The 27,853-nt window shown below is 37.5% G+C and overlaps 1 protein-coding gene across 2 annotated transcripts; it reads right to left on the reverse strand.

Annotated features, from left to right (window-relative positions):
- Positions 1 to 27,853, reverse strand: LOC139150063 (putative sodium-dependent multivitamin transporter). 2 transcript variants are annotated; one of them, XM_070722215.1, is made up of 15 exons: positions 27,452 to 27,853; positions 15,509 to 15,676; positions 14,377 to 14,596; positions 14,014 to 14,131; positions 13,464 to 13,531; positions 12,903 to 13,057; positions 12,279 to 12,416; positions 11,405 to 11,490; positions 10,530 to 10,675; positions 10,044 to 10,132; positions 9,697 to 9,833; positions 2,849 to 3,002; positions 2,288 to 2,393; positions 1,624 to 1,769; positions 1 to 1,294 (listed from the first exon to the last, which is right to left on the reverse strand). In XM_070722215.1, the coding sequence occupies exons 2-15, from the start codon at positions 15,610 to 15,612 to the stop codon at positions 895 to 897; spliced, it is 2,067 nt and encodes a 688-aa protein (XP_070578316.1). In that variant the 5' UTR covers positions 15,613 to 15,676; positions 27,452 to 27,853; the 3' UTR covers positions 1 to 894. The 2 variants fall into 2 exon arrangements, with proteins under 2 accessions (XP_070578316.1, XP_070578317.1); XM_070722216.1 differs by lacking the exon at positions 27,452 to 27,853 and adding an exon at positions 20,458 to 20,721.

A 27,853-nucleotide genomic window follows, 5' to 3' on the forward strand; every position in this document is an offset into this window, starting at 1 on the left:
TTAAGTCACAGATATATTTTTATTGCCAATAAAGAAATATATGATAATAACATTATACACTAGAATAGAACACACTAGTAATATTCACGAAAATGCACCTTCATAACCACTTGTCGCAAACGATAAATTGATTGCAGTATTTCACATTAGACTATGAACGATGGCCTGGGAAAGTGAACATTCGGTCCATGTCACCATAATGCCATGGCGTGTAGAACCGTCAGTTCGCGCAATCACTTGTTCAGAGAGGGGGGCATAAAGATTGGTTCTAAATTGATCTCATTACAACAAAAAGCATAGACAGTGGCCTTCCATTCCACTGCCTATATATGCATGAACCATTAGATAACAACTATTTGTGACTAACAGATGCAGTAGATTCAGCGGTGTGTTGCTCGAAACGTTATCGACATGAGTACGACCGTGTTTTGTTTAACGCCCTGTCGGCTTGAATATACTTTTCTACGCATATTTGATCTATACAATGACTTTCGCTTTTGCAAAAATCCTATCAGACGCTCTTAAATGTATAGAAATGAAAAATAATAACTGGGCAACCTCACAAACATCAAAACAAATATCCTTCTATGCCATGCTTTATTTTTGAACTACAAATTTTGTCTTGGGTTTACTAAATAATTACGCTATTTTGTACACATACAATGAAGTTCTGAAAACTTTTTAACCCGTAAACACATTTTATTGACAATGTCGGCTCACTTCATAATTTAAAAATAAAATTGATCATATAAATCAACATCGATCTGCGTTTTCCAATTTCTTTAAACTCAAGACGACAAAACGAAAAAATATTTCAACATATACATCACTGTGGCGGCCATCGTTTATGCCAATTATGAGATGTAATACTACTGTAGATTATTTTTCACAAATTTAGTCATCTTTATCGTCACTTTTATAGTTTTGGTGGACAATAGGTCTAATATCATATATCATGGACATGACAGCATCCAAGACGTGGTCTTTATTTCGTCTCACTGAGTCATTCAGTGTCTTAATTTTCTGCCTTGTATTCATTTCGATTTCGCGCGCTCTGCTGTCGTCTGCATGAATGTATCTCCGCTCCATCGCATCGAAGCGTGTCTTTCGTTCCTTCGAGTAAGCGACGATTTCATCTTTCGCCAACTTCGGCGCCTCTCTTATTTTCGTCGTCTTCTTCTTTCTTGCTTCTGCGATGAGCTGCTTCGACTTTTCGCCTGCTTCTTCCAACAGCTTCTCGACTTCATATTCCGTGAGGACAACTTTTACCTCAAGGAGGTCATAGTTCACTTTCCTATGTGTATATGAGAGAGAGAGAGAGAGAGAGAGAGAGAGAGAGAGAGAGAGAGAGAGAGAGAGAGAGAGAGAGAGAGATGTAGATGTTAAGGCTAATCTTGTACATATACTCGACATAAAATCACAAAGACATGAATTAAAAATAGGTCTGTCTCAAAGTTTAACAGAGTTTCACATTATGGACAAATACTGGCTACGTGACGCTAATGCAAACAACACAACGGAAATTTTGTGCTCAAACAATTCAGGTGTATTTTCATACAATGTTTTACTTGAAAAACCACTCCTGATTAAACTTTTTTTCTAACAAAACGTCGCAAGACATACCTTAGGAACAGCGCCACCAGCTGTGAGTCGAGTTTATCGGCTAGTTCTCTCTCCTTCTTGGAGCAGCAACGATGCAACTCGCTGCATATGATGGCAACAATCAACGTGATGCAGAACGTCCAGGCACCGTACCACATGAAAGACATCTGAGAGACAAAAACAAATTACAGATATTCTACGGTGAGATAAGGACTGCCTTTCATGGTCACTGGTTTATAACAAAGACATCGCAAGCACGATATATCCATCTTCCTAGTCTTTTACCCTCTGTCGAAATATGGGAGATTTCAATATTTACATACATGCATGTCATTTCCACCCGTATTTGAGATATTGAGCGTGGTCATGTTGACAGGACTGTCCTCTCTAGTACAGCCACTCTTACATTTCATTACACTTTGCAGTAGCATCAAATGAGTAGATAAGACCGAACTCGAATTGTGCTGCGGCAGAGGCGTCTGGTATAGTTAGCAGTAAAACGGGAGAGGCTGAAAATGTAACCAGGCGATTGACTGCGAAAAGCGAAAAGCCAAGCCGTGCATTCCTCGCGACGGGAAAGCGCCTACATGCGGACATCATCACCAGTATGACATTACAGCACACCCCAGTTGATGCGACACCCAATGGCCGGCAGAAAATAACGCTATCTGAACATCACACTCACCGAGTAGATGATCAATCCTTCGTCGAGACGACCTGAGTAAACAGCGGCACCAACGGCGATCCACACGCCCATGGCAAGGCCAACGATGACTCCTACGATCACACCACTAATGGAAAAGAATACGCAAAGTAAAGCTACGTCTACATGGGTTAAAAGTTCACTATTTAAAATTTTTGAATAACACTGACAATGAAAAATTTTAGTGTCATACTGTCTAACGTCGCACATAAGGCTTTCTGTTCACGCAGAAGGCTGCCAATCGCAGTGCTGCCGCACAAGGATAATCCCCCGGCTTGTAGCTTATTGGTTGGTTGAATAGCAAATGATGTGCAGTGATTCATTTAAAAACAGCTAATCAGCCAAATGATGACCTTAGTTTCAGATTCCTTTAGCTACTGTCAATAGTTACAAGTTTAAATACCAATCAGCTGTAACCTGCCGAGCCGCTGCACATCGGCCATTCCCCCTTGTCTGTGCTCTGAAGTAGAGCATGCATGTTCACAGATATGCTCGCTAAGTTTCGATTTCTGTGATAATTGAAAGAGCTTCTGGGAGACTGACCATTGAGTTGACCTCTTGTAGAGCATGCCCATCGTCGTAGCCGCCAGGAGAGGGCCACCGAAGATACCGAGAACGACGTTACTGGTCACCAGCATGGAGTCCATACTGCTCACGGCGAACGCAACGCCGATGACGATGAAACCGAAGACGATTACTGAAAACAAACCGGAAGAAATTTTATGATTATTTTATCTTGATTTTAAGGAGAAATAGCATGCAGAAGCTGCTCTCGATATTTTTTATTATTCCTGTTCTGAGGAACAAACACCCTTTTTATTCTTCTTTTCCCAAAAGTATATTTCAAATATAGTTCATTGTGTTCAATGCTAAGCAGACAAATGAAATGTGGTCTGGACTGAAATTAATTTAGTTTTCAACAATAACACTCAACCGGACATTACATACATATAGGCTATGCTCATAAGTTGAACTCTAGAAATGTCGGAAGGACTTTAGACGTACAAATAAATTATAACAAACAAAAACATACACCAGTGGCGCATTAACAATTCTGGTGGTCAGGCAACCGAAATCTGGCATTAAGGTCCGTTCGCAATGTACTGAATTTAGTTGTAGATTTCATTTATTTGTGACTATCTCTGGTGTCACTGTAGGCCACACGAGGACTGTATGTTAATTGATATCAGGAAGCGCTACTCATCCGACCAGTGGCAATAGTTGAGGGGACTCCTTTCTACATTTATATCACAAGCTATCTAAATCATGGTCTATTCTGGAGGATTCTTTTTCTTTTTGGCCGTCTTGAACTGGCTTTTAAAATCCTTACAGTGTCGACTGAATCACCCCTGTACGTGTATGTGCATATTCACCGTGCATGTATGTAACATATTTCAGTATTAGGTTGGAGGTAGGGCACTATTGCAATCGCTGTATATAGTCCGTGGGCTAGAGGGGGTCTACGTGCACCCCCCCCCCACAGGATAACAAACCTGTATTTTTCAGAACCCTTGGGATCCCTAGAATACGAAATGGAATTTTAACAGAAAAAATATAGGGATGCAATAGCTGTTATGGTCATGTTTTGAAGGGTACCGCAAAATCACGATTTTCCAAGCCAAATGCATTTTCGTCAAATCTGTCTTCTTGTAAGTCATGTGCTGAGCTCATTTTTTAACATAACCTCACTTGTTTGGTATCATTAGAAAGGGAATTTATTCCTCTTTAAGATGACATATTGCACTATGCAATATCTTCTACAGTTTTTGTCAAATATAACCAAAACTTACCCCTTACCCCAAAATTTAACATTACAAATTACAGAAAATCTCAAATTCTACCAATTTTTTAGCTAGGCATAATAAAAAATGCAATGCTTTGTCTGAAATCTGTTTTATTTGATACAGGGACATGTCAGAATTATGAAATAGACTTTTAACAGAAAAAATATTGGGAATCTACAGCTGTAACAGTCATATTTTGAAGGGTACCGCAAAATCATAGTGTTGCAGATTTGCATGCATTTTTGTTAAAAACTGTCTTCTTATAAGTTATCTGCTGAGCTTGTTTTTGAATATAACCTGGCTTGTTAGGTATCATTAGAAAGATAATTTACTAATCTTTAGAATGACATATTGTAACATGCAATATCTTCTATAGTTTTCATGATATATAACCAAAACTTACCCCATACCCCAAAGTTTACATTGAAAATTTCAGTCATAGCTAAAACCAAATTCTACCATTTTTTTAGTTTGACAACAAAAATCTGGCCGTTTTTGCTATTAAATCTATTTTATTTGGTACAGGGACATGTCAGAAATATGAAATAGACTTTTAACAGCAAAAATATTGAGAATCTACATCTGTAACAGTCATATTTTGAAGGGTACCGCAAAATCATAGTGTAGCAGATTTGCATGCTTTTTTGTTAAATTTGTCTTCTTATAAGTTATCTGCTGAGCTTGTTTTTGAATATAACCTGGCTTGTTAGGTATCATTAGAAAGATAATTTACTAATCTTTAGAATGACATATTGTAACATGCAATATCTTCTATAGTTTTCATGATATATAACCAAAACTTACCCCATACCCCAAAGTTTACATTGAAAATTTCAGTCATAGCTAAAACCAAATTCTACCATTTTTTTAGTTTGACAACAAAATCTGGCCATTTTTGCTATTAAATCTATTTTATTTGGTACACGGACATGTCAGAATTATGAAATAGACTTTTAACAGCAAAAATATTGAGAATCTACATCTGTAACAGTCATATTTTGAAGGGTACCGCAAAATCATAGTGTAGCAGATTTGCATGCATTTTTGTTAAAACTGTCTTTCTATAAGTTATCTGCTGAGCTTGTTTTTGAATATAACCTGGCTTGTTAGGTATCATTAGAAAGATAATTTACTAATCTATAGAATGACATATTGTAACATGCAATATCTTCTATAGTTTCATGATATATAACCAAAACTTACCCCATACTCCAAAGTTTACATTGAAAATTGCAGTCACAACTAAAATCAAATTCTACCATTTTCTTTACCTAGACATATAAATTCCGGCATTATTTGTATGAAATCTATTTCATTCGGTAATGGGTCATGTCAAAAATATAAAATAGACTTTCAACAGAAAAAAGAATTGGAATTCTGTAGTTGTAACAGTCAAATTTTGAAGGGTACCGCAAAATCTCAGTATTCCTGACTTGCGTGCATTTTTGTTGAATCTATCGTCTTTTAAGTCAACTGCTGAGCTTGTTTTTGAATGTAACCTGGCTTGTTAGGTATCATTAGTAAGATTATTTACTAATCTTTAAAAAGACATATTGTAACATGCAATATCTTGTACAGATTTTTATGAAATATGACCAAAACTTACCCCATACCCCAAAATTTACATCGAAAACTACTGTCATAGCTAATGTCAAATTCAAGCAATTTTTTTACGCAGACATAAAAAATTAGGCAATTTTTTGTATGAAATCTGTTTCATTTTGTACTTGGCCATATTAGAAATATGAAATGAACTTTTAACAGAAAAAATATTGGGATTCTATAGCTGTAACAGCTGTATTTTGAAGGGTACAGCAAAATCTCAGTATTCCTGATTCGCATGCGTTTTTGTTAAATCTGTCATCTTATAAGTCGTCTAATGAGCTTGTTATTGATTATAACCGGGTTTGTTTAGTATCATTGAAAAGGTAATTGAATAGTCTTTACAATGACATATTGTAACAGGCAATATCTTGTATAGTTTTCATGGAATATGACCAAAACGTACCCCATACCCCAAGGTTTATATTGAAAGTATTGTCATAGATAACGTGATCAAATTCCGTGAATTTTTAGCTAGACATGATAAAATAGCTCTGTTTCGGTATTAAATCTGTAGTATATGGTACTGGGTCATGTCAGAAATATGAAAGACTTATTAACAGAAAAATATTTGGACTGCATAGTTGTAACAGCTATATTTTGAAGGGAAATGCAAAATCACAGTACCGCAAACTGGCACCTTTTTTGTTAAATTCTTCTTCTTGTAAGTCATCTGCTGAACTTATTTTGTGACACAACCTGGCTTGTGAGGTATCATTAGTAGGGAAATTTATTCTTCTTTAAGATGACATATTGTAATATACAATGTCATTCATAGTTTTCCTGGAATATGGTCAAACTTTACCCCATACCCAAAAAGTTCAAATCGCAAATTACAGCTTATCTTAAATTCTACCATTTTTGCTGCACATAATACAAAAGGCAATTCTTGTTAAAATCTGATTTATTTGTTACAAAAGTATGTCACAAGTATAAAATTAACTTTTAACGGGAAGATGATACAATTTAGTAGCCATTTGGATCATTTTTGGAGGGGGAACCCATATATTGCAAATGTATGTGTTTCGGCAAATTTGCCCTGTTACCTAGGTACCCTTCCAAATATGATCCAAAAGGCTACAAAATCATATTATGTTCCTGTTAAAAGTTAATTTCATATTTTTAACATACTTTATTAAAAAAACACATATTTCATACATTGCATACAAGCATTGCCTTTGGTATATAAAGTTAATAAATTGTAAAAATGGTAGAGTTTCAGATTTGCAGTAATTTGCTGTGTAAACCTTGGGTAAGGGGTAAGCTTTGGTCCTATTTCATGAAACCTAAACAAGAGATTGCATATTACAATATGTCATTTTAAAAACTAGAAATTACCTTTCTATTGATACCTAACAAGCCAGGTTATGTCAACAATCAAGCTCAGCAGATGACTTTAAGAAGACAGATTTAACAAAATAGCAAGCGAGTTGGCAATACTGTGATTTTGCGAGACCCTTCAAAATATGACTGTTACAGTTGTAGAGTCCCAATATATTTTCTGTTAAAAGTCTATTTCATATTTCTGACATTCCCAAATACCAAATAAAAAGATTTCATATAAGGCATTGCCTTATTTGTTATGTCTAGCTAGAAAATTGGTAGAATTTGACGATAGCTACGAAAGTAATTTTCGATATAAACTTTGTGGTATGGGGTAAGTTTTCGTCATATGCCATGAAAACTATATAAGATATGGCATATAACAATATGTCATTTTAAAACGTAGTAAATTAGCTTTTCAATGGTACCAAATAAACATGGTTATGTGATAAAATAAGCGCAGCAGATGACCTACAATGGGACAAAGTTAACAAAACACATATGAGTCTGCACTGCTGTGATTTTGCAGTACTCCACAGAATATGCCTGTTACAGCCATAGAATCCCAATATTCTTTCTGTTTAAAGTCTATTTCATATTTCTTACATGTTCCTGTACCAAATAAAATAGATTTAATAGCAAAAACGGCCAGACTTTATATGTCTAGGTAAAAAAATGGTAGAATTTGGTTTTAGCTATGACTGAAATTTTCAATGTAAACTTTGGGGTATGGGGTAAGTTTTGGTTATATATCATGAAAACTATAGAAGATATTGCATGTTACAATATGTCATTCTAAAGATTAGTAAATTATCTTCTAATGATACCTAACAATCCAGGTTACATTCAAAAACAAGCTCAGCAAATAACTTATAAGAAGACAGTTTTGACAAAAATGCATGCAAATCTGCAACACTATGATTTTGCGGTACCCTTCAAAATATGACTGTTACTGATGTAGATTCTCAATATTTTTTCTGTTAAAAGTCTATTTCATATTTCTGACATGTCCGTGTACCAAATAAATAGATTTAATAGCAAAAACGGCCAGATTTTTTGTGTCAAGCTAAAAAAATGGTAGAATTTGGTTTTAGCTATGACTGAAATTTTCAATGTAAACTTTGGGGTATGGGGTAAGTTTGGTTATATATCATGAAAACTATAGAAGATATTGCATGGTACAACATGTCATTCTATAGATTAGTAAATTATCTTTCTAATGATACCTAACAAGCCAGGTTATATTCAAAAACAAGCTCAGCAGATAACTTATAAGAAGACAAATTTAAACAAAATGCATGCAAATCTGCTACACTATGATTTTGCGGTACCCTTCAAAATATGACTGTTACTGATGTAGATTCTCAATATTTTTGCTGTTAAAAGTCTATTTCATATTTCTGACATGTCCCTGTACCAAATAAATAGATTTCATAGCAAAAATGGCCAGATTTTTTGTGTCAAGCTAAAAAAATGGTAGAATTTGGTTTTAGCTATGACTGAAATTTTCAATGTAAACTTTGGGGTATGGGGTAAGTTTTGGTTATATATCATGAAAACTATAGAAGATATTGCATGTTACAATATGTCATTCTAAAGATTAGTAAATTATCTTTCTAATGATACCTAACAAGCCAGGTTATATTCAAAAACAAGCTCAGCAGATAACTTATAAGAAGACAGTTTTAACAAAAATGCATGCAAATCTGCAACACTATGATTTTGCGGTACCCTTCAAAATATGACTGTTACAGATGTAGATTCCCAATATTTTTTCTGTTAAAAGTCTATTTCATATTTCTGACATGTCCCTGTACCAAATAAAATAGATTTCATAGCAAAAATGGCCAGATTTTTTGTGTCAAGCTAAAAAAATGGTAGAATTTGGTTTTAGCTATGACTGAAATTTTCAATGTAAACTTTGGGGTATGGGGTAAGTTTTGGTTATATATCATAAAAACTATAGAAGATATTGCATGTTACAATATGACATTCTAAAGATTAGTAAATTATCTTTCTAATGATACCTAACAAGCCAGGTTATATTCAAAAACAAGCTCAGCAGATAACTTATAAGAAGACAGTTTTAACAAAAATGCATGCAAATCTGCAACACTATGATTTTGCGGTACCCTTCAAAATATGACTGTTACAGATGTAGATTCCCAAATTTTTTCTGTTAAAAGTCTATTTCATATTTCTGACATGTCCCTGTACCAAATAAAACAGATTTCAGACAAAGCATTGCATTTTTATTATGCCTAGCTAAAAAATTGGTAGAATTTGAGATTTTCTGTAATTTGTAATGTTAAATTTTGGGGTAAGGGGTAAGTTTTTGTTATATTTGACAAAACTGTAGAAGATATTGCATAGTGCAATATGTCATCTTAAAGAGGAATAAATTCCTTTTCTAATGATACCAAACAAGTGAGGTTATGTTAAAAAATGAGCTCAGCACATGACTTACAAGAAGACAGATTTGACGAAAATGCATTTGGCTTGGAAAATCGTGATTTTGCGGTACCCTTCAAAACATGACCATAACAGCTATTGCGTCCCTATATTTTTTCTGTTAAAATTCCATTTCGTATTCTAGGGATCCCAAGGGTTCTGAAAAATACAGGTTTGTTATCCTGTGGGGGGGTGCACGTAGACCCCCTCTAGCCCACGACTAATACCTACCCATCATTTGCGCAAGGAGGTAGTCTACGGCCTCGTTGTGTATCACTTCTCGGCCGCTGGACTTCCACACTCTGAACGGCCTAACGTAGTCCTGGACAGAGATAGCGGCCATCGCGCTGAGCGATGAAGACACCAAACTAGAGAAAGGTGAGAGTAAAACGCAAGAAATTATAAACATGATAAGGAGGATTTGGCAACAAATTTATCCTCTCATCAGGTGGCCATTTATTTATCGATCCGACACATAGTGAAAAACGTTGCTCAGCCTTTCAGTATTGGAAAACTGATTAGAAGGCTGGGAAATTCTCCGAGCATTGAGGCAAATTTTTCTGTGATCAAACCCTTACCTCAGAGAACCAGCAAACACCACTGCAAAGAAGAGGCCTTGAAAGCCCGGCATGTAACTGAAGTTCTCCTTGACGAAGTAAATTAAGACCTAAGCAAAAAAAGGAGAGGGTACGAACATTCAATATTTTGTTGTACCATTAATACTGTACATCAGTTATTTTTGCTAATTATCAGTTTTAAACCATAGTATTCGCTATTGTCAGGGGATTTTTCTTTGGGTTTTTTATTTGTAACCCCCCACTCATTTCTTCATGAAAGTGAATGTTCAATGAGATGACCGTATCCATTGGAAATAAACAATAGAGGATGTACCCAGCAGCAGGGTCACAGTTAGCCCAGAACACCTGTTGTGAACTGTCGATTCTTGTACATCAATTTTATGAACGAAAAGAAACTTGTTTCCCCATCTGAAACATGCTTTATTTTGCATCGTTTAAAATTCGATGATTCACGAAAAAATAAAAGGATGTATTAAAAAAGTGTACCTCATCAGATGATAGATAGTCAAGTCCCGGTGGTGTTGTTGGACTCAGCGTGCTCTGCGGCTTGCCAGAGGTGAGTGATTCCACGTCAAGTATCGGTGACTCGGACACGGCGTCCATTGCCTCTGCCTCGATTTTGACTTCTTCTCCTATTCAAGGGAAGAAGAGACCTGACACGTGACTAAAATATTCAGCAGAGTATAGTGCGTTCAAATGGGAGCTTGCACAGTTTATGTTCAACTGAACGATATCATACAATCATGCCGTAGAGACTGTAACGTCTCTAAATTAAGAGGTTGGCTGAACTACAGTCCCTCTTCCAAAGGTGGGGGAACTATGGCTGAACCGACAACAATTAAGTCTCTTTAAGGTAGAATGCGCCACGGGTCAGAAATTCGGACTCTAAAACTTTTACAATATTCCTTTGGCCTACCACTTGTGGGTGCTCATTTTGAAGCTTTTGGAGTAGCTTAAGTTTTCACTGTCTGAGTTTCGTGAAAATCGGGAATTTTTTTTCCCTCATAGAGATAACACAGGGATGGCAGCCATTTTGAATTTCAAATATCGGTAAATATTGAGTAATTTGTTTCTCTAGTGCCAAAATTTGCACGGTGACCCTTAATTTTTAGTCTTGTTTTTTAGAGAAAATGGTTGAAAGTTGATTGAGGAAAGTTTGTGCAAAAGTTTAAGTCTTTCATTTTCGAGGCACAAACTACCTTTACCGAAACAGACATAGTTAGGTCCATATAACATAATTGGTGACAAAATGATGGCCGACAGATATTGCAAGTCAACTGAAGAACCCAGCAGACAAAGTGGGGCATAAAATAAGCCTGCACAAAGCTGAGAACACGTATAGAATGCGACATTTCACTTACCGTGATAGAAAACGAACATCATAGCACCGATGGAAAACAGTATTGGTTGGAACACACACTGGTATGGAAGATTCAACATAATAGCTCTGCAACATCGGGAACAAATAAAATACACGGTTGCGATTAGTTCTTGTCTAATTTGCATGCTCCCAGATGTTCATAGGAACACATGACCATAGGCACCAGACGATGATTTTGAAGACGTGAGTTCGGGACTGGGCAAACTTTTATCCTTCATTTACACGAAAGGATCGATAACTGCAATTTGTGGTAAATTGTTTCATTACCTTTATTCGTTAAGAAAGGTTATGTTTTGCTTTGTCTCCCTAGATTACGGTGAAAGACAGAGTGTTAGCCTGGCAAAAATATACTCATGTTGTAAAATATGTGATGTTATCGTTGACAAATATTATGAATTATAGTCCGGACTAAATTCATTTGTCAAAAAAAATATTGGACATTGCACACAGTTGACACAGGCTGCGCTGACAAGTCGGACGCTATGTATTCCGAGATGCTTTGGGAGTAGAACTTATTTTTGAAAACACAACAAAAATATCGGGTAATACATCAAAAGTTAAGGCTGATGGAACTTGTTGAAATAGTTCAAAGTAATAATTACACTTCGTGCGCATGAAACATAACGATTCAGCACGGATTTGCGCCCTCTATCGGAACTAGATCGTCTTTCAACACGTGATATAACTCTTCTTACCTGGGACATCCCTTCCAACGCTTTTGTGCAACGAAAAGTAAACGTACAGGGCTTTTGACAGTTTTAGTACTAACTGCACACCGTAATCGGTTCACAATGTGCTTTGCTTCCATAAGTTTATTCTCCTGAAGGAGACGATCAAATTGGCATTTGACTTACGATTTTGTTTCCTTGACGGATCTTGTCGACATCGCCCTCTGCATCACAATCTGGGTTATCAAAAGGGCCAGGAAGTTAAGGCCTCCGCCGAAGAAAGAGTTGACAAACGTAACTCTCTCGGTGGCGTCGACTGGGAAGCTGTCAACGACAAAAACAACTTGTGAGCCATGGATTCTCAGAGGCTGATTTGAGCCTGTGAAAACTGTGACCCTTATAGATAGCGATGGAGCTGTGATGAAGCACTTTTGAATGTCATGCATGCAATTTTTTTCGACCTCTTCTCAGCAATATTAAAATATACTAAAATAGAATTGAGGCCACAATAGTATACTTTAGTCGGAAACAGTCTTTCTGTTTTATTTGTATGTAAATATTATCATTGTCTTTGCGCTGTTATTTATATTTACATCTAAATATCGATATTTATCGATATCTGGAAGGTGAAATATATTTCACAAAAGCTGTTTTGTAAGATTTTGCTTAAATAGTATGCTCGGAGGTCTAGGGTAAGCAAATCCGAGACAAGTTATGTTCTTAGCCTAATGGAAAGTCAAACATCCTGATTTCGGAAAATGCCGCGTTTTAAGGGTTCTCTGTGAACAAAATGAATAGGGTTCGGCTTACTTGAAAACACCAACGCGGGTTTGGCTTTCCATAACCTCCCATATGTAGGCTGATCCACCAGTCTCCATTGAGCCAATGATGATAATGATTAGCAAGGCGACAAGCATCAACATAACCAACACGACATCAGTCCACACCACAGCCAAGATACCACCCTGAAATCAAAACAAATACAATCAAAATTTTCCACAAAACGTCAGAAAGATAGTGCGTGTAGGTGACTACTTCGGGTGAAAGGGCAACAAAACGGAAAATTGTACATGATCGGCGAGGGACATAAAAAACATCGAGAGAGCGATTACGTTCAACAGAAATTATGTTCTTGACTTCCTTACTGCTTGACCGTGAGCGGCGCAAAGCTTTGCCTCTTGTCTTCCAAAAACACATCACTGTTGCTTAATATCAAACTAGAAAAATGTAAACTCTATATTTGATATAAAATTTGTAGCGTAAAAAACCTTTATTTCGAAAACGTGCAGTTGCCATTGCTTGGCCCGGGATGTGGGATGATCGATGGCCAATGCAACTCAAATATTGCCCTATCAAGAAATTGACGCTTACCGTCGCCGCATACACCATAGACACAATAGCTACCACAAACACACACTGCCATGATGACATCCCGTACACTGTAAGGTACGTCAAGATGAAAGTTGAAATCGGCAAGAGAGATAATATAGGAGACAGACAGAAAGTTGGTTAGTTAATAGACAGACGAGGCGACTGTCGGAACAAAGAAGCAAGTTACGTAATAGACATTGAGACAGTCAGATAGATGCAGTGTTAGATAGACATCGTGATACATTCAGAGACAAAAAGGGTGGCAGACAAAGAGACAGATAGACAGACAGACGCATGTACGGAGGGAGAGACACACATACAACGAAAGTGACTTGATAACGCAAAGAAACAGATAATGTACTGTATCTGAAAAGACTTTGAAAAAACCTTAAAAAAAGTGATCGTGAAAACTTCACGATACGCGGATATTTACTCAACAGAAAGTTGACATGTACAATGTTATCTCATTATCAACTGTATGCTATCATGTGAACCTGTATGTTTAGGATGTTATCAAGTCATTGATTTAATCCAAATTTACGCAGCATACCTGCTTCAAACGCTTTTGCCGGTCCCATCAGAGCCACACCAGTGTAAAATAGTGTGATAACAAAAAACAACAGAGAACAGATCACTTGGGATGCGTAATTAAATCTAAGTCCCATGTACTGAGAGAGAGAGAGAGAGAGAGAGAGAGAGAGAGAGAGAGAGAGAGAGAGAGAGCGCGCGATAAATTTATAATCCAAACATATGTATAACTTACACTTGCAACGATAATATAGTTATGTATTTCTTGTCATCCACCATCACCATACCCCTCCGTTATGTATCTACTTGTCAGACCGTGAATATCTTCAGTAAAAGGCACTCAAGGCACTCAGAAAATTTCATTATGCGAACAATCAGCACTCACCTCGTACACGCTGGTAATACGGAGCCCTCTGTACACTGTGGAGAAAAGGCAAGACGCCACCGGGTAGACCCAGAAGAGAGACAAGAAGAAAGCGGCGAAACCCATTCCATACTCGTACGTCTCGCCGGGGTAGCCCAGTATGGCAATCGCCGACGTGCATGACACAAAAATGGAAACCGATAGCGGAATCGGTTTTAGGGCTCGGTCTCCGAGGAAGTAACTACAGAGTAGAAAGAGAGGCATGGTCCAGTCAGAAGATGGTCACTGGTACATACCTCAGCATCAACCTTGTGATAATGTACAGACGTGTTTTTACTTTGCTCTGCAAAATCAAATGCGTTTTCCCTGACCTTCTCACTCATGAATGCTGAAATACGAAGCATCTACTTAGTAAACACAATGATCTGTATACAACATTTGATAATGTTATTGTTCACAAATGAATTCTGGTACGGACTAAAATGCGACTGTCGACAGTACATTATACGCATGCGCAGACAAACTGAATGCATTTCGATATGATTTTCGGAAAAACAAAAAGGAGACACTTCATTCTGATCAGTAAAAATACTGAACATACTTCAAAAGTTACAGTTAATAGAGCTTTAGTGTGTCTGACAGTTCTGCCAACTTGAAGTAGCGGATTCAAGAGTAACCAAGCCAACAAAACTCGGACTAGTTTTATAGTAATTTTTAAGGTAGAATGCGCTCTCAAATTTTTACAATTATTTACTGATCTACCGCTTGTGGTGGTAATTTTAAAGCCCATTGGGTAAGAGAAATTTTCATCGTCTTAGTTTTTCGAAAATAGAAATTTTTCGTTTTCCCAATAGAGTTAACACAGATGAGGGCAATTTTGAATTACAAATATCGCTAAATGTTTGGTAATTTGTTTCTCTAGTGCTAAACTTTGCATGGTCATCCCCGATTTTTATTCCTGATTTCTCAAGTGGTTTTATCGAGGAAGGTTTGAGCAAAAGTTTAAGTCTTTCACTTTCGAGGCGCATACTACCTTAAACGAAATAATCAACACAATTATAATGATGAAACGGGAAATCTGATTGGCGATCACTGAGAACGCCCGACGCAGCACGAACGTGAGTATCAGCCAACGGCCGGGAACCAGACTTACTTGGCGACTGTCTTCTGCCGCCCTCGTCGGAAGGCATGGTAAATACCATGGAAAATGATGAACAGAATCACCAAAAGGAAGATTGTGTAATCTATAAAATTCATCTTAGCAATCTTCCACTTTGAACATCTTCACAAACTCCAGAAAAGTCAGGTGTCCAAGCTCCGCCTAAGACAAGAACAAGCATACAAAGTGCGTTAGTAACCAAGAAAGCGGTTAAACAATTTAATAAATAATAAACAAACAAACAAACAAACAAATAAATAAATAAATTGCAACTTATAATGTTCACAACATCAACGGCGTTAAGAGTCACGTGAAAAGTGACGTCCAAATATAGCTCAAAGGTTTTTAGCGCAAGTAACAAGGAAATGGGTAAATAATTTAATAAATCAATAAATCAAATAAAAAAAAAAAAATACACAATAAATAACAACGGCTGTGTTTGGCAGCTTATGATATCCACAATAACGGCGGCCTTCAAAGCCACATGAAAAAAAGACTTAGTTCAAATTAAGTTTATGGTCCTTTGTTTTCATTTAATTTATTTACTCATTTATTTATATTATCATTATATTATATATTTATTATTTATATTATTTATATTTATTTATTCTCTCGATCGTTTAAATTTGCTGGTTTATATTTTTTGTACAATTCTATGAATTACGTATCACACGAGCATGACTTACTGCTAAAAGCAAAGGACAGCTGACAATACAACGTAAAAGACTGTGAAGTGCCAGCAGCCTCGCCACAAGCATGGTCAAAATGACAGTGTCTACTTTATAACCAGCGACCAATAGAAACAAAGGGTAATTAGCAACGATAAGTCACGAGATTTGCGGCAGTAAGTAGTATCACGTGACAGACGAGGCTCGGGTGACGCTTTTTCTATGCGAGATAAACTTTGTATTGAAAGCTATCTAAATTGGATGCCCGGGACAATCCAAGCATATTGGCCGACTTCAATTTTTCGGTCGCAAAAATTTGCCAGTTAAATTCCCAGTACAGTCTTGTTCAAATTTGACTAACTAAATGTGAATCTGCGCGTTATTAGTCTATAGGAAAATAAATTGAACAAAGCCGTCTGGACGATATAGCTTTGAAAATATTTTGCCTTGTGATTGCGTCAGATTTTTTCGTCTGGGTACCTAGTATTGTATTTTTGCACCATCCCGATTACATTTCCCGTATAGCTGCATATCTCATGGATAGCCACCTATACGGTGAGCGGTTGAAATTTAACTCCCATTACTCTACTAATTGCCCATTGCTGTAAGTAAAGGTCGATCTATTTATGCAAGGTCAAATATAACTTGTCGGGACACGGTTTTCAAATGTCACGCAAAACGAGAGGAACAAAGAATGCAAAATATTTGTTGTACATCTGATGTTAGCGTTCGGACAGAACGGATATATTTCAATCTCCTAATGATGTGTTTTGAGGCGTTTTTAATGCAATTTATTGCGTCCTTCCTCAGCGCGCCATCAAGGTATGTTAATTCTTTTCAGAGGACGAAGGTTTAAAACAAAGTAAAGTGGGAGAAGCATTTTTCTTTCAATTTTAAGAATCCCAATGCTTACCGCATTGGTAATTGCAACAGTCATACCGTCTGGGAGACGGGAAAATGTCACGGTTGGTAGCCGTGTGACAGACACTAACCACTGTTATTGTAACACAAACATACATGTTTTTATTCTTGTGCGTTCGTGCTAGTTTGCTCAATATTGATCCAAGATTTTCTACATCGGATGCATGTATACGATTCCAACTGAATCCAATGGATGAGCTTGTCGACCCAACAACGGGGACAAACAGATGAGTCTGGGATGTGCACGGGTCATCTCTAGGTCACTTTGTTTCCAACGATTATCATACTTGTTCACACATTTGACGATTACGAATCAGCTTATGACTAAAATTTCGACCCTTCTTTTTACGTATTTTATTCGCTTCGAAAATGAAAAGAAAGAGTAATATTTGACAAAAAATGTTAATATCAGTATTGACTGACTTTATATTCATATATTGTAAATTCAGCGACTGAGCAAAATCCTCCGATGAACAAATTGAAATACATTTTTCCGCAACAGAAACTGCTGCCAAATGACCATGGGTCGTGAACAGGTGTAAAAGAGTCGATCGTCTAATAATAAAGGACTGTTTCAATTTACTCTCTGTCGACCCATTTCCCTCGCAACCGATAATTTCATGTCTATTTTTAAACGCACGGTGGTGTGACCACCGGGTGGGGTGATGCTATCAAGCACAGTGTACACTGTGTACAGACTGACACTCTGTCAATGCGACGGTCCAGAGTTCTTCGCTGTCGCCGCGGTGAGTGTGTACACACATACTGCAACCGCAGGCATTTTTTGGTCCAAAGTATCGGTAGCCACCCGCGGTAGAATAGCACTGATATCTCCCCGCACCTTCACACCATAACCTTCCACACAGATGCACCGCGTCCCCCACACAACGATAAAATAAAAGGCCCGAAATGCCGACCACAATTTCAGACTAGAAACACTTGTTATTGAGATTGGCGGATTCAGTTCGCACGTTGGTGTTTTGGAATGGACTTCCTACAATCTTGATGAAACATTTGTCGCCGAAAACATTTTGCATAAATTTGAAAAACTCTTAAATTTTCATTGCATCCAAAATATCGGATCACATTGACTAACACGTTGCTTGGTAACAACTAAATAATGATGCTAAAAACTTCAAACAAACGCTTTCGGCGCAGTTGACAAGAGCAACTCTGTTATAATGACCATTAATCGAAAATGTCTCCTTAACGCTATCTGACCAAATATATTTTGCACAAATATTTCATGAAAAAGTTAAAATTGTATCTTTGCTTTCTCACATAACCGATAACAATAGCAAGAAGCGAGTTGACGACACAGATAACAGAGACCTGGCCAGCCTCGGTAGTTGTCGGGCGTGACACCCCCACAATTCCATCGGAATATCTTCATGGGAGATCATATCAAGAAACGTTTACTCTGAAAGATCAATAAGAAAATAGTCTGAATTGTAATTTCTCTTAATGGGTGGCATAGTTCAGACGCTCGGCCTCAACATATTCTTTCTCGCGTTAGTTTGACGCACCCTGAATTCAACGGTTTCAAGTCCGGAGATCTGAAGTTAATCTTCGCCCTATCACAATCCACCAGACGACAGGACTTTGCTTGATGAGTTTTCCCCCGGAACAGAAATTAGTTCGTAACTCTGCACAAATCATCCACCGCTGCTGTCGACCTGGATAACGATCTGGCGTCGTGCTTCGGTGAAAACCTGTTCCTTTCCCGCCATTAAATCAAGATAAAGTCACGCAGTGTAAACTTAAAGTTAATGCTAACACAACATGGTATTTCGACATCACACTTGATACACTGTGAACCGCAGATATATCGCAATGTATAAGAGGTATCATGACGGCCACATATCCTGTCACCAGCAATAATTTTTTGGGAAGAAATTTTCTTCGAACGAGTATTGATTTACTATGTAACAATGGTGTTGAGACAGCATGAAAAAATCGATTAAACATCGCAGCATGTTCCGAACTGTCTCTATATAGAAACACTCGAAATATGTAAGTCGTGTACGATCGCCATACTATATATTCACATCTTCGTTCCTTACACTTTGTTAGCAGTCGACGTTTCGGACACTGTGTATGTTTGTATGTGGAAACTCTTCTCCAGATTATCGGTTTTTCGCTGTAAGCTTTTTCGCTTTAAACTTTTCTTATTGAGTAAAGATGACGAAAGATGACGAAATGCGTATACAAGATTTGTGCGCAAGAAGTCCTGAATATTTTTATGCTCGATAATGAAACATGTAAACAACATATACAAAAATCATACATCCAGATTATTTCAAAAACGAGGAGATACGCTCCTCGACATGGAACAACAGAGAGGAATTCTGTCGACCATGATACACTGTAGTTCGTATCGGTACCACAATTTTCAATGGATGGGTGAAGTTTCTTCAAGCAGGAAAAAGAGAGCATTCAATGGACAGAACATCGTCAGAAAGGCAAATTGTTTGGCGCACCTAGCAAAAGTACAATGCAAGTATCGATGAAAATCTTGAATTCATCTGTCACTTTGTGAATATAAATGAAAAACAGAACAAGCGGAGAATTGCACCCGTCTTATAAAATTATTGTTGTTATTTGTCCATCGAGAGTCGTACATGACACATTACTTGTTTCAGACTCCACTCATTTATGGAAACTTTTACTAAATATTTTAAAGACGTCACCAAAACTTTCACATCTGCAGCAAAAGCGAAAAGCGAAAGATTTTCTTCATGGGCAACATAACAAAAATCGACAGGAGAAAGTTGTAAGTGACCATGATATGTGGAACTAAAACTGATTTGTAGTAGATCAGACTATTCCTGGACACCGAGAAACATCCTTACTATAACGATGATTGCTTCAGAAAATCCTTTATCACCTGTCACTAGTATGTGTGCAGGACGCACGCTATGACACACCCAGATGACTCTCCCGGCCGGCTCTTAAATCGCCGTTGCAGATCGGCAAGTATTTGTGTCTGGTAGGTAGGTGGGGTAAATCTTAGCCAGGTACGCCCAGTGCAGGGCCTAAAGAACTTTTCAACTTGGACGGAACAACGAAAGCTACATAGTGTTTTCCTGTCCTTTCTCTCTTTCTTTCTTTAAGTGAAAGGTCAATTACATCCGAACTTAAAATTGGCCATTATAGTACGGCCATCATGTTAGCGCTACGGCATGGTTGAAATTTCACATAATGCGACGAAATGGAAGCATGAAACACACTGCCCTGAATTTAAAACTCGCGCGCCGAAATTTGCATGTCGAGGCACCTGCGCATACCGCTTGCCGTTTAATTTAATAAAGGCGAAAAAAATATCAGTGGTAAAGAATGCTTTCCTCAACTTACGCTGTAAAACCTCCTTAATCAGGAAATTTTAGAATCCACAGAGAGACACAGTATGGTCGTCCATGGTAGAAGTTGTGCGTCTCTCAGCGAACAGGTACTTTGAAGAGTTCTTTAAATGCACTGTGCTTGAAGATCATCGAAAATCGTGAAGTGACCAAAACCCTGTGACAAGCAATGATGACGCCTGAAGGAGTCCTCCGTAGAAAAGTCAGCGTACTACATGAGTGGTACGCTGTCAGCTAGCCCGTCTGACGCTGAGTGAACGGCAGGACAGATGCTTGATGCATTTTGTAATTTCCCCCCAGGACCACGTGACTGGCCTCAAAGTAAATTAACTATTTACGCTGACACGTGAATATTTCGTGCTTCCGTTTCAGTAGTTGCAAAGGTTCAACCAACTCGTAAGCATGCCTCTGCGCTCATACAGAAAGCAAATTTCATTTTATTATTATTTTCCTGATTGTATTATTATCTACTGAGTACTTAGTATTTTCTTCATTTGCAGAAAGCTGCATCGAATGCAGTTGAAAGAGAAACCCGCGAGGCGTCGACCGGCATTCAGGCTCATATCACGTGTAAGCCAATCTTGGAGCGTAATGATAACGTTTGGTATGCGCATGTCAACAGGTGTCATCGCCAAGCACGATTATCATAGTGACTTGATGGCATTCTTAGCGATGTCTTTCGATAACAATATACAATTTTTAAAAGAAATACCCTACCCATTTTCAAAAGTTCACTTTCGCGACGGGGACTTGGATTCTTTGCCTGGTGACGCACGTCGGGGCACTGCTTTTGAGTGCACGGCAGTGTGATTAGATTTGATACCGGTAATTTATTTATTTTCCTTTTGATACGTCGGGCGTGTCAGTCCAGGGCAAGGTAATTTACAAGCGTAGAGGTTAATACAGAGAAGACCATCGCCACTGTCACGGTGTTCACCACTCGGCACATTGATCTCAAAATATAGCATTTCTTCTGCATAATATGCAGCGAGATGTTGAATTAAAGTATTTCAGACGATGAAAAAAAAGGGAGTTTGAAAAGTTTGGGGTATGCTGTAGTGGCCTAGATTCACTCCCATGTTGATAATATCTCTACCAACAAGGACTCAAATTATGGAACTTGAGACCAAAATCTCACTGAAATAATACCGTTCACGCAGCCCAATTGTCAAAATTTGAAAATGTAGGACATGCTTTCAAATAAGTTGTAATTTACACAGATTAATGAATTATATTCGCGCCAGACAAATCGTCGATATCCAATTTTGGCAGTCTGGTCTGAAATTCTCGATTTCTAAACTGGAGAAAAAGAAGTCACCATCACCTAACATTTCTCCATCACTTAAGTTGTACAGGGGACATTTAGTTACTTCGGCTCCCCGGCATCGATCGTCCCCTTTGCGCTGTCTAATCGCAATAGCGCATTGCAGAATGAACTACGACCCACATCACTTGATAAGAATGATAATAGATCGTGTAGGGGGACTTCAACACTATTGTATGGTGTCAGTGAAACATTCTAAAAGTTGCACTGGACACACGATGGGGTGATGCGATACAAGTGATCTGTATCAAATTTTCTATTTCGTCAATAAAATGAGGTCTAAGTGGAGCCAAGCTCTGCAAGAAACTCGAAGGCAATAGAACACAAGATACTTATGGATGAATGATGTCAGGTGTAATTAATAGTTTAACAAGTCATTAAGTTAAGGTAGTTGGCGCCTCGAAAATGAAAGACTTAAACTTTCACTCAAACTTTCATATGGAATCTTTCAACTATTTTCTTTCGAAATCAAGAATAAAAATTTTGGATAACCGTGCAAATTTTGGTTCTAGAGAAACAAATTACCAAAGGTTTACCGATATCTGAAATAAAATGGCCGCTACCCCGTGTTGACTCTATAGAGAAAAATAAAATTTCGATTTTCGAAAAACTAAGACGGTGAAAAGATTTTCTTTACACCGAGAGCTTTAGAATGAACCCCCACAAGTGGTAGAATAGAAAAGAATTGTAAAAGTTTGAAAGTCCGAATATCTGTCCCCAAGGCGCATTCTACCTTACTACTATTACCTTAGAATGTTGCGAGATTATCTTCACATAGGAGGAATGCTATAATGCTGTTTTTGGAATAAACGAGAATATTCTCATCATATTCAACAGTTTTGGTGTAACCACAATTTCAGTGTGTGTGGTCATTTTGAAAACTAACGAAGTCAGCTGTTGACTTTTATGATTTTTTAATTGGATAATCAACATTTTGAACATTGTGGCGTTGATTGATTGTGAGAATCACGCTACTCATTAGTACATTTGAGTTGGTTTAGCTAAAGTTCACATCGTAATCGTACGGTTGATCTTTCAAATCAGAGATCGCTTCTCTCTGCTCTTTGTTACAACGTCCCCGAGAAGAATACAGAGTCACTCGTTTTGTTCAGCTTGTAGAGAAAAGGAGTCGTACCAGAGACATACATCATTGCCAAGTGCATCGATAATCTTGCTTCGGGTATGGTTGTAAAGAGTTGACCCATGCGCAATCCCTTAGAAAGAGATAATGTAATTGAAACATCCACAGCACAGACAATGAGGTGTGTCCTACCCTGTTCAGGATTTTGATTTCTTGTCACACCGCATGTATGTTCATCATATCGACCTCCCATATTCAGAGCGTTGAAGAAAGCGATTGGAATCATTCATCGCATTAATCCAAGGCCAGCAATCATAATAACTCCGTCTGTTAATCAAGCGGCTAATATTTTCGGATATGTCGCTTTCCATCCACTTTTTGATAATTTGTCAGACTAGTGAGTCTCCGTTCGCTGGGCATCAAAGAGCGGAGTCTTTTTGAGTGCTACTCAGAAACGCCTGAGGGCGCGAATTTGGGCTTGGTCATCATCATCGCCACCAATGCATTATCAGCATGGTGGAACAGTGGACAATAAAAAAACGAGCATAACTCACACATGATCGCTTTTCTATGAACCATTTGATTAAAGTGCCATTACGCTGTGAAGTCATCGTCTTTGAGAGACCTCGTCAAGTGAACATGTACCTCTGACAATGTGAATGTAGGTGTAATCATAGACAGTAGAAGGGGCGAACAATTTTAAATTTCCGCCTCTACCGCATTGCCTGATCTGATTTTTTTTCTCCTACTTAGGCCATAGACATTTCCTGGTTTTTTTTTCAAAGTAATTACACATCTTCTGTTGCAATATGATTCAGTTTGGTGTACATAGCACCTCTTTCACGTCATTGAATTTCATATTTTGAACCTGTATTGTAAGACTTTGTATGACTTTGTCGGAGGACGAACTATTATTAATACTCATGCCATAATTAACTTCGGTAATGACATATTTGTGTACTGTCACTATTTGGTGGACGACTGTGAGCAGAAGCTTTCTGCCGTAGCGCATCATTTTGCATTCGACTCGTAGTCCTGTTAGCCTTCAGAATACACTCCTCACCCCTCGAAAAGATATTGAATATGTAATCACCATAGGGCAAAAACGAATTGGATTTTTTTTACTGTAAAAAAGTATTTGTTGATTGGTCCTCTTTTTCGATGAAACTTATCGTTTGTAACAGCTGATTGGTTAACTTCACATGCATGTCAGTGTTTATGCATAATTTCGTATCCTGGTGTTCCGTATATGCATTATCAAATAGAGGTACGTCGCCAAATTCTTATCTATGCCGGCATAGTACGAATGGGTGATACCGTGAACAGGAAGACACATGCGCAATAGAGGATTGTGTACTTAGGGATGGACCATTAGACCTTGGGAGGGGGGGGGTGGTCACAATGAAATTGTGAAAATTTTTTTTTTACTATTGTAAATTTCTGAAATTTTTTTTTTCAATTGAGATTAGCTGTGCAAATTTTTTTTTTTCAGAGTAAATTTTCAGATTTATATATTTTTTTTTAGTTCGTCGTGGTCTGAAGATAAAGAGGGCAAAGATGTGGTGCCAAGCACCACAAGCGGCCACGCAAGTGGTCACGGGGGGGGGGGGAGGTCAGGAGAGGTGTCCCCTGCTGCTGTTGGAGCGTTTGAAAAATAGAGATTAAAATGGTGTTATTTGGTGGCACTTGGGGAGTATTTTTGTGGGGGGTGGTCAGGAGGGGGTGTCCCCTCCTGCTGTTGGAGCTTTTGAAAATGGAGATTAAAATGGTGTTATTTGGTGGCACTTGGGGAGTATTTTTGCGGGGGGAGGTCAGGAGGGGGTGTCCCCCCTCCTGCTGTTGGAGCTTTTGAAAAATAGAGAAAAAATGGTGTTATTTGGTGGCACTTTGGGAGCATTTTTTCTGGATTACACATCTTCCTCTGAAACATGGTCTTCTTGCTCCTCAGTAGCTTCCTATAGTTTTGAAAATTGACTATATTGGTTTCCTGGCTTCCCTTTCTACTGTGTGGTGAAATGCCTACATTCACCCCACCAAACATCATGCATATCTCATGATTTACAATTGATTTTGACAAGCTGAGAAGCTAAAATAAGCTAAATAATATAGTTAAATTTGCATATTTGTGTTTTAGAGCAATTGTTGCCCTTTTTTGATCAAAACATCTATTTCTCTGTAGCAGCATGTCCAAATTGATTGAATGTGTATAGATGTGTTGAAATTTCAATATTTGTCTTTTTAGGGCAATTTATGCCATTCATGGTCAAAAAATCTGTATTCTCTGAAAGGGCTTGTCCAATTTCTTTGAAATTTGCTACACAAAAACGATTATTCATGCAGATTTATTCAGTATTTGCTATCGAGAAACTTTCAAAGTTCAACCCTTTTGTGTGTTTTTGTGTTGGGATTTGTTGGATAGATGGCATTCTACGTAGTGTATTGTTGAATGTTAAAACATGTGTTGCTGTTGTTTTTTGAGGCTGTTTTTTGAGAAAAAAGAATTGAAAATGCCTTTTTAAAAGCAAAATAATACATAATGACTTGATATGTTGTTTTATCATTATTGATGTGTTTCTACTTGTTCACCCATTCTTGCATTCATCATTGCAATAAAATGCTGTGAAAAAAATGAAACTGATGTGGCCTGCATCTGTTTACCTTGATCTTAAAAGGCAAATACAACTTTCTGTCTTGACAACCATACCATAGTTTCAATGTTTTACCTAGTGTACCTGCTTGGTTTGTACGCAGGAAACAAGTAGAAAACAGGCTCTATAATTTCATAATTTTCAAGTGATCAGAATACAAAAGTCCTAAAAAGATAAGATAATCACAACTTCCAGTATAAGGGATACAGTCACTCTAAATGTATAAATTAAAATTAAAAATGTGCCGGGTGGATGTACTAAAAATACAGAAAGTTGCTTTCTGTCGGTAAAATCTAAAAAAAATTCAAAATTTTAAAGACTTTTGCAGATTTTTTTTTTTTACGCCTTTGTCTTCTTATTTATTTTTTTTTAATTTTGCAAACTAGTTTGAAGATTTTTTTTTCCTAACTTTCTGCTCTGAAAATTTTTTTTTTTCTGTTTTTGACCACCCCCCTCCCAAGATCTAATGGTCCGTCCCTTAGTAAGATTATTTTAGACAGGAGCATATAATCATGATACAACGCGCATGCGCCATTAAGACGTGTTTCCTGTTGATTAAGTTGCCAGTATAGAGCAATATTTTCTTAAAAGGCTACAATGAATCTGCGCTTGATTGTCACAATAATTCTTTAAAATTGCAATTAACATGTTATGCAGCTACCTTTGATACTCAACCTATCGCGTTCGTTTGGAAAGATATTTATGATGATTTTTAGAATAAATCTGACCCATCGAGTATTGAAAGATTACGATCTCATCTCATTATTCTATTTATAGCCGTCGTACACATTTATGGATATTAGTGTCATCAGGTGCAAAGTTTTGGACAAAATTGAAACACAAGGTTAAAGACAGATGTTTCGGTTGGTCAGATTAGGGAATGTATCTCTAGTTGCAGTGAGCTATCGTTATTCGTTAGCGCTGCAACAATTTTTCAACACTCTAATGACATGGTAACGGTGATGAGTGATTGTTATTTAAATATTCACAGCAAATGGTATGTTCGAACAACTTTTCGATCCATGTCAATAGTTAATTTTTGATATCGATCAGTTTTAGTATCATAAAGATAATTCTTAAACATTGAACAAATAAAAAAATCTTAGAGAGGCCGCTGATAAAAATCGCTGTCATTTTTAAACCCTAAGAGGAACTGTCGCGAAAGTGACAAAAATTTCGGTCGATGATAGTTGAGTGGTGAAACATGTTTCTGATGATTGCATTATGATAGTTACTTGAGATTTTTCTTCAAATTCGATTGTAATGTAAAATTCATGTTTCTTTAAATGCTACATATAACTAAGTATGTGAAAAAACCGTAAAGATGTAGCGTTTAAAAGACCACTTTTGATATTAAATAAGTGATGGATGATTTAAAAATTGCAAGCAAATGACTCAATATCATTCATGATCAACTGCAACCGTACAACCAGTGTCACAATTACGAGTCTGTCGTTTTTATATTAAAATCATATGTAATATGCTCCCGCTAACTTCAAAAATCAATGTTATCCTCATAAAGAATAACCCAAAGAAGTATCCTTTATCTCGATCAGACTAATAATTTTGAACTGTCCATTATTCGGTCAAAGTTTCACACGTACCTAAAGATGGCGAAGAGATAACCCGACAAATATACCGTTCACAGATGCGTATTCTCATATTTCACAAACAGTGTTACACTCTACGAATTCTGAATTTAGGTACTGTTGAAATTTTTTAAACAAAATAACAAATAAGGAATTCACGAATCACATTTGTGTCTTTCTCATTCCAGAAGTAGGTGAAAATAACGAGGGATGGGAGTTTTCCGGATCATAAGTAATAATTGCATTCACAGAAGCAGCTTGCTTGCAAATGTAAATATTAGTAGCGTTGATTTTATGCTTCTATATTATTAAAACTTGGCAGATGAAAAAAGATATAAATTTCTTACCCTCCTTAAAGTTGGTCGGCCAGTGAACCTGACGTGGTTGTAAGACACACGGGCTCTCTTTCGAAGATTGTTCCGGAGTTTTAGTTCCGCTGACGGGTCAATTACGCGGGAATCGACAGTACTCCGTTGTCACATCTAAACAATCCACGGTGCTATGACTTTCTCGATTTATTACGATTAGAAAGTCCAAATCACTGGACTTTAGTCTTCCCCTTACCACAGATACGTCCCGATTGTTCTCGCGTTATCTCGAGGACAAGCTTCCTCCCGTCGTGCCTAGCGGTGGCATTCTTACAAATATCTCAATTTTGGATTAGGTTGAGACTCACGACATTAGTGCATGACCATTACACAGACAGAGTTGAACAGTTTGCATGATTGTCGTGAGCGAAAAACTGAATT

Source organism: Ptychodera flava, chromosome 14 (assembly GCF_041260155.1).
Source record: "Ptychodera flava strain L36383 chromosome 14, AS_Pfla_20210202, whole genome shotgun sequence".
NCBI lineage: Eukaryota > Metazoa > Hemichordata > Enteropneusta > Ptychoderidae > Ptychodera > Ptychodera flava.

What these genes read in the sequence shown, in the direction of transcription:
- LOC139150063 (XM_070722215.1), bottom strand. Translation starts at nt 15,612, where the DNA reads ATGAATTTTATAGATTACACAATCTTCCTTTTGGTGATTCTGTTCATC. An exon ending in CCTCCTTGCGCAAATGATGG is followed by an intron (nt 3,003 to 9,696) that starts GTAGGTATTAGT and finishes GTTTGTTTTCAG; the next exon opens with TAATCGTCTTCGGTTTCATC. An exon ending in TACAAGAGGTCAACTCAATG is followed by an intron (nt 2,394 to 2,848) that starts GTCAGTCTCCCA and finishes CTTTTCCATTAG; the next exon opens with TGGTGTGATCGTAGGAGTCA.